Source organism: Amphimedon queenslandica, unplaced genomic scaffold, assembly GCF_000090795.2.
Source record: "Amphimedon queenslandica unplaced genomic scaffold, v1.1 AMPQUscaffold_13346, whole genome shotgun sequence".
Classification (NCBI taxonomy): domain Eukaryota; kingdom Metazoa; phylum Porifera; class Demospongiae; order Haplosclerida; family Niphatidae; genus Amphimedon; species Amphimedon queenslandica.
This window is the reverse complement of record NW_003546418.1, coordinates 95,240-103,251: the sequence shown is the minus strand read 5'-3', so window position 1 is coordinate 103,251 and position 8,012 is coordinate 95,240. Positions and strand designations below refer to the sequence as shown.

At 33.9% G+C, this 8,012-nt stretch overlaps 1 protein-coding gene across 1 annotated transcript; it reads left to right on the top strand.

Moving 5' to 3' along the window:
* The first annotated feature begins 1,078 nt into the window (after positions 1–1,078).
* On the top strand, positions 1,079–4,255 carry LOC100633050 (uncharacterized). The gene is made up of 11 exons (XM_019997966.1): positions 1,079–1,993; positions 2,049–2,090; positions 2,138–2,362; positions 2,421–2,456; positions 2,511–2,681; positions 2,732–2,852; positions 2,904–3,076; positions 3,125–3,340; positions 3,387–3,698; positions 3,747–4,079; positions 4,127–4,255. Exons 1-10 carry the CDS (start codon positions 1,939–1,941, stop codon positions 4,067–4,069), a joined length of 1,674 nt encoding a protein of 557 aa, XP_019853525.1. The 5' UTR covers positions 1,079–1,938; the 3' UTR covers positions 4,070–4,079; positions 4,127–4,255.
* Positions 4,256–8,012: the final 3,757 nt, after the last annotated feature.

Below are 8,012 nucleotides of genomic sequence, written 5' to 3'. Positions count from 1 at the left end.
ATACATATCTGACCTCAGGGCCCATGGTTCATTATCAAGACCCACCTTGTCCTTCTCTCTTATCACCTTCTGTACCGGGCAATCTGCCTAAATGGTACAGAAGGTGATAAGAGACAAGGACATGGCGGGTCTTGATAATGATGATGATGAAGTTTCTGATGAGTAATGTTATTGACAAATGTCCTTGACTAGTCAAGGACATTTGTCAATAACATTACTATTACATTATAATGTATAATGTTCATTAATTTATTTTTTAAAATTAATGAACCACAATAAATATACATTATTATTGTTCCAATCACTGGTAATAAAATGTCGTGGTTGAATGTATTGACCTTTCCCACGAATCCCACTTTGCAGCGTTTAGCAATGAATATCATGTTGTGGGATAGATATACAGAGATGCATGGGCAAAAAATGCATAATCACACAGTGGTGGGAAAGGTCTATATACTGGTTGCTATATAAAATTGGGAAATGTATGTCAAGCAATTTGAGTGTATATGTACATGTACATGTCAAATTAATAATGTAAATCAAATCTTAATTAATGCAATAAAAACAAGACTATGGTTGTACTACATTATTATGATATTCTTGAGTAGTCTCTTAGAATATATTTGGGTATAACACCACTGTGTAATGAGTAATAATATGTCACAACTTGACTATGTGTATAGTATGTGCAAGTAGATCCAAAATAATTAAATTATTATTGAAGGATTGTACCGTATAGCGGAAATTTTGGAGGGAATTAAATTTGGTGAATTGGCATTTTGATAGCCATTCACCAAAATAAAAATCAGCCATTTATAGTCATTATGTGCATGCTCAATGGCACATGGCCACAAATTTGCCAAATTAAAATCTGCCAATTACCAAAATTTAGCAATTCGCCAAATTTTACTCCCTCCAAAATTTCCCGCTATACAGTAAAATACATGAGTAACTATTGTAATTGCCATAATTATCCTCCCACTTGCCATTCCTCTACTTGCCATCCTCCTACTTGCCTTAGTAAGAGGAATGGCAGGTGGGAGAACAATTTGGCAATCACAATAGTTACTCATGTATTTTATAGTCTTTTAATAATAATTTAATTTTTGGACATACCATACCGCTACACAAAGCAAGCTAAGATATGGCACTATTTATTTATTTTCTATGTACTCTAAGGTAGGAATAAGTGTATGCTGTGCAGACTAGCTTTTAATGATACTATTGACCAACTAATCTGGTAGTATTGTAATTGTTTTTGTATTACCATTTGCCACTTCCATGAAAACATGAACATTAACCTTACAATTACCAGTATACAACTATCACTATAGTAACATTGTGCTTGAGAAAGATAACCAATAAGTCAATGATGATAATACTTTATTAAGGTGCATGTGCACGAAAATCTAAAATAGCATTTTCACATCAATCTCATGATTTTGCATGTACATCTCCAGTATCGAGCGTACTTTATTTATTAGTACTAAGCTACAGCTGTATAGTCAAGTAATTTAAGATATTATTACTAATGAGTGAGTAGTAAGTGGAAATATGCATGACTAACCTTATTAATGTCATCACAACAAGCACAATTATGGTTTACTATGTACTTTAGACAAGTTATGCACACATTAATAATAACATGTCTTGCAGAGAAGAATTATTTTTATCTTATTCATAGGGCATGCAGATTAATGTTTAAGCTAGTATGTTGAGTTTGTTACAAATAAAGATCTTCAGCAAGTAAAAAAGAGCAACATCTTGAAACTCAGCCTTTTGCTACATAAATTGTGTAGCTCTTAATAGATTTATACAGCTAATTAACTATTCTAACTTTACTCTAGACAGGATGTTATTGCATCTGTTACTATATAAAGCAGTATAGATCTATAAAAATAGTCTATCCTTGGCAAAACTCATCTGCAAGGTGCAGTTATGATAAGGCTAGCTCTGCTTGTCCTTTTGCTTGCAACTGTTAACTGTAGCCCAAGTAAAGTTTTAATGTATTGCAACTTAGATATCATTCATGTTCTTTATATTATAAGCTAAACGCAGCTGGAGTGGCCCAGGGCCAGACAAAAATGATGGTAAGTTGTGAAACAGTCATATAATGAATTAGTCTTTTTTGTGATAGACCATCTGTTGGAGCCATTAGCAGTCAAGCCAGAAGACAAGGAAGAAAGCAATCTAGACCTTGGTGAAGAACATACTCAAGACAAAAAGGATGACCTAGATGATGACAAGAATGACAAAAATACCAATAACCAAGATGACCATGAAGATAATGATGAAGATGACAAAAACATTAACAAAGATAATGGTGATGAAAAGTATAACTTTAAGACTGAGATAACAGAATGTGAGTCAAAACAGTCTGTAATGCACAATAGTATTCATTTATATAATCTTTTTTGCAGTGACAGAGGAAGTTACCCAAGTACCAGCTAATTTAAGTATGCTAGCTATCTTTGTTTTTTTATAGCAGCCTATATATGCGATTATTTTAGGTGGAGAGTATAGTAGTGGTGAAGATATTTTAGAGGGAGATATCAAACTGACTCCAGAGCAGGCTGCACTATTCAAGCGTAGTGGGTGGGATGGGTTAGTCAATTCTGAAGCCTGGCTTCGTGGTCACGGCAAATGGTCAAGGACTATTCCATACACAATTAATGGAGTTGGTTAGTAAAATTTGTATAAATGTTACGCAATGAAATTTGATTTTATCTAGCTACAAGGGAAATAAATGCCTTAAACAATTCAATTCAAATTTTCAATGAACACACTTGTTTAAGATTTATTCCAAAACGAGACTATAATAATGATTACATCGAATTTATCAGTAATGGAGGGAGGGTAAGCTCTGTTTAAACTAGTTTTAATATTTTCAATTCTGATTCCAGTTGCTGGTCCTATATTGGTAAACTAAATAATGCTAGTCCTCAGCGAATCTCATTATCTAGTGGTTGCCATCTTGCAGTCCCTGCTCATGAGATAATGCATGCACTTGGGAGATATCATGAACAATCACGAGCTGACAGGGACACTTATGTCAGAATAATAACTAGCAATATAAGTACACTCATTGATTTAAATATTATGCAATAAACTATTACTACTATAGGAAGTGGACGTGAAAGAAATTTTAACAGACAAAATAATTCCGACAGTCAATCTCTACCATATGATTATCTTTCATTGATGCATTATAGTAGATATGCTTTCAGTAAAAATGGTCGTCCTACAATTATACCAATACCTGATGCAAGCGTCACCATTGGCCAGAGAAACAGGATGTCATTATATGATATACAGCATGTCAATATTCGATACTGCCCAGGTAATTTGTATGAAAGAAATTTTAAATGTAAGTGTTATCAATTTAGAAAGAGCACTTCGATTAGTGGGAGGAAATGGATCATATGAAGGAAGGGTTGAAGTGTACTGGGATGAACGGTGGGGAACTGTCTGTGATGATTATTTTGGTCAAAATGATGGTCGTGTCATTTGCAAGTATTTGGGTTTCCCTGATGTTGCTGCAACATACCGTAGAGCTCGATTTGGGCAGGGAACTGGTCCAATAGTAATGGATGACCTACGTTGTGCTGGTAATGAGTACAGTCCTTTTGCATGTCCTATGAGGACTATTGGTACTCATAACTGTGGTCATCATGAAGATGCTAGTGTAATGTGCGAGAGTAAGTATGTCAATTGTAAATAGTAACATTAGCAGTCCATGTTTGTAGAAAATGTTCGTCTTGCTGGTGGTTGTGTTACTAGCAACTATGCTGTTGGCCGCTTGGAAGTGTATGCTGAAGATCATTGGGGAACCGTCTGTGACGATTTATTTGGCATAAATGATGCGCATGTTGTTTGTCGTCAACTAGGATACAGGACAGCTAGTCATGTCTACCCTCGTGCTCTCTATGGACAAGGTACTCTTCCAATATTGATGGATGATGTGCAGTGTACTGGTGGAGAGGCACAGATCACTCATTGTCCCAGTACTCCTATTGGTGAACACAACTGTCGACACTATGAAGATGTTAGTGTTCGCTGTGTTAATTGAATTGAACACTGTAAGTTTAATAAGATCATTCCCATCTAACTCTCCTTCCTTTGACAGGATAATGAACATTATCAAGAACAGACATATTAGATTTTGTAGTTGTTGAACTGTTGTAGCAATAGACTTTAGTTCATTATGTAGTTGATTTTGATATTTTAGTCATCAGTTGATATTTCAATAATGTCATGCAATAAATAAGAAATAGTGAATGAGAGTGACAAACTACAATATTAATATATAGCCAAAATTTAATGAAATGTGCCAATTCCAAAAACTTGCTCTGAAATTATATGCACCAAAATTTTATTTTTATTAATACATAATGTTTATTGAACCACTTTTGACTTAAGTTATGGCTATTTTTTATAAGTAGCAAATTTTTGAAAAAAAGCAATTACTATTATAAAGCACATGGTTTTTTTTTCAAAAAACACTTGGAAATCACCCTCAATTTTATGACATATTGATATTTCAAGGTTCATGCTATGTAGAAAGTTTGAGCCAATTCTGACTTCAATTTTTGAATTATGGCCATTTTTAAATAGGCCTATTTTTTAAATTTTGTACAGTAATAAATGAGCCTGTTCATGCTTTTTCAAAATATGGCTCCAAAATTAACTTAATTTTATTACATTTCTAAGATACATATTGATTAATTGATGTACTTATACTATGTATATATGAAGTTTTAAAGCCAGTTCTAACTGAAATTTTGTTGATTGTACTATATTGCAGCTACATGTACATATTCATGTATATCAGGCCCATATGTAGACTAATAATAAAAAATGCATGTTGTTATTATTATTATTATGTTACAGTTATTATTATTTTCATAACAGAAGGGACATTATTTTTATTAATATTTTTTTCCTAAACCAGATGCACTTGAGTCACACCCAAACAGATAAAAGAGGAAAAAGAAGACATGACGTGAGATGCCAGCTGCAGCTCCAACCTTATCACATCAGTATCGGACTAGGCCAGTTAGACATCATAATATTTTAATTAATGCTATCATTGATTGTTAGAAATAGCTTTAATCTCCCTATATTACTGTGTGAGGAATAAAGATTATGATAAATGAATTTACTCTGCTCATTAAAATTTAGGTGAATTGCTTCATTTTGGTTGCCAAATTTGTGGGCAATGATTTTAAAAGGTGTGTTTCATTATAGGCTTCATTTTGGCAAGTGCTTGTCAAAATTCCCTCTAAAATTACCAAGTACATGATGAGAACTTTCCGTAGAAAAGCAAAGACAATAATTGTTTTGTTTGTTGATCAAATGTTATAACAACTTTATTTAAGTAGCCATAAAACTATTCTGTCATCGTATATCAAACCTTTAAATTTGTTATGGTAATCATACAGTGGTTAAAATGAACATCAAAAGATTGGTTAATATTTGAAATCATCACTATGGAATTCTTGTATCTATAAACTATTGCTGTTTGCTTTGTAAAACATGAAGTAAGTTTTTGTCTCAACTGTCACTTTCAGTTTCAGCAGTGATAGATTATAAATACTAGGCTTAATTGGTAGCATACTGTCTGTATGTTTTGCGATGTATTCTAGAATGATTTTATGTTTATTCTGTCTGCTGGTTTTTATTTTGTTCCCTTGTTCTAATTCATCTCCAGTGGATGTCATTCACAGTGTCACTGATAGTTCCCAATTGGAGAGTATCTTGTGTACTGATAATGAAGTATTATTCAGTAATGATGTCACTCTGCTCCTTTATACTAATGTAACTCATGAAATAACTCAAAATAAGTACTGCAGAGCTAATATAAGTCGTTCTCTTAACATTATCAGTTATCCAAAAGATGCTATAGCTCACATTTACTGTACAAATTCAAGTAAGAACTGGACTAATGGGTTTGCGTTTTACGGTTCCAATGGCTCATTAACAATGAGAGGACTTCGTTTTAATAATTGTGGTATTAATCTCACTACATTAGATAGTGACATCAATTCTACAAGTTACCTTTCTTTCACTGATGATCACACTACTGCTTTGCTATTGAGCAATATTGCTAATGTTCAAGTGACAAATGTCACTATATTGAACTACACTGGGTTGCTATTGTAGCAGTTAATCTTCCTAATGCATCTTTTAATTTCCTTAATATCAAATGGCCTGCATTTAACAGTTATCTTTATGGCAGTGAATTATTTGTATTGTATACAAATTTAACAACACATTCAGCAGTCAATGATTCTCCTGGCCATTATATGCAAATCAGAAATTCTACTTTTCTTAAGCTTCATGCAAGTTACTGGCCTTATCGGTGTGACTGTCCTTTAACTTATAGGCATCCTATGCCTGCTATATATGGAGCAGGTCTCACAATATATTATACACAAATTTTACCAGCTAATGTGAACATTTCTAATAGCAAGTTTGAACGGTGTCATGGTAGATATGGAATAATGTTAATAATGCAGTTTAACTCTTCAATTAGTTCTCGTACGTACAATCATTAATAATTGCTATTTTTATGGCAATGCCAATTATCAGAGGAGCCCATGCTTAGGAGCAGGTATTTATTATAATTTCTACATTGGAAGCCGTACAAATGATTACCCAAACAACGCAAATATGACTTATACCCCACTACGTCTCATGGGTACAAATTTTACCCAACAACAAGACTCAAGAACAATTGGAGTAAAACCACATTAGCTCATCCAATACCAATTCAACTCTGCTAATAATACCTTTCATAATAATACTGCTTTTGCAGCTGGTAATTGCATATCAGCTTCTGTAACTGATGATGGGGTGCCAAATGCTGTACTATTAATATTGGAATCAATAACTGCATACAAGAACAGAGGTATAAATTATGCCAGCAGCCCTACGATGCTAGAAAATGGAACTTTCCCATTAGTTGCATTTTATCTCACACAACTCAACAGAATTATTATAGACCCCTTTAGGCGAGAATTAGTTTGTGATACCGTATATACAAAGAAATAATATTGAACGGATTTTTGTCCGCCATGTTTTACGTCAAAGTTATGCAGAGTTCCAATGGCTGATGTGCAAAGTAGAGCTGTTTTGCCAATAAAACTTTTGTTGTGCTGAACTCAAGACTATGAGAGACTTCATATCAACTGTTCTTTACTATAGCAAGGTATTTTGAAGACTTAAGAAGTCTGGGAGAGCCAGGGGCGTAGCTTGACCTTGGGTGATGGTAGGGCAAGGAGACAAAATGGTGCGCGAAGCGCGCCACGATTTTGGCCATATCCCTTTTACATACCAAAATGGGTAGGGTCTCAAAAGCGGACGGACGGACGGACCCGCCCCGCCCGAAAAAGGACGGACGGACGGACTGATGCGGACCCGACAGGACCATAAATATCCATGTAAAGGACAATCATTCGTGGATAGTCTGTCTATAAGACACTTCTATACTTGGACAATAAATTTATGCACGTATTAAACATGCTAGGACCAATAGAAGAGGTCATGTTAGCGAAAATGTAGCTTTATCAATGCAAAATTGCTCAGTACTACAGGCTGCATAAAGCATCACAATACTGAACTATTACTTGAATTCTATTTGTTATTATTAATAGGAGTTCAGTGACACCATTTTAATGATTTTTCTATATTACTTGGTCCAAGTCTATATCTTCAATCAATATATTCAGAGGAATTACCATTTACAGTGAATATAAGCAGGAATACAATGTAGACTATAATAGGATGACTATTATTAAATAAAAACTGCAATTTTTTAGAGTAATAATTATGTTTTGTGTTTTACCAACAGCAATCTTTAGTAAATTGATTGCAAATCAACCTGATGAGACTGTTGACTGATACTTTTATGTAAGTTATTTCATCACAGCTGTATGCATAATATCTATGTTTTAACACTGTAAAATTAGGATTATATATGATGTAAGTGAAGTTCAATTCATTGTAATGCC

Coding starts and splice junctions, on each gene's coding strand:
- LOC100633050 (XM_019997966.1), top strand. CDS start 1,939: ATGATAAGGCTAGCTCTGCTTGTCCTTTTGCTTGCAACTGTTAACTGT. Junction 2,363..2,420: donor TAAGACTGAGATAACAGAAT/GTGAGTCAAAAC, acceptor TCTTTTTTGCAG/TGACAGAGGAAGTTACCCAA. Junction 2,682..2,731: donor ATACACAATTAATGGAGTTG/GTTAGTAAAATT, acceptor GATTTTATCTAG/CTACAAGGGAAATAAATGCC.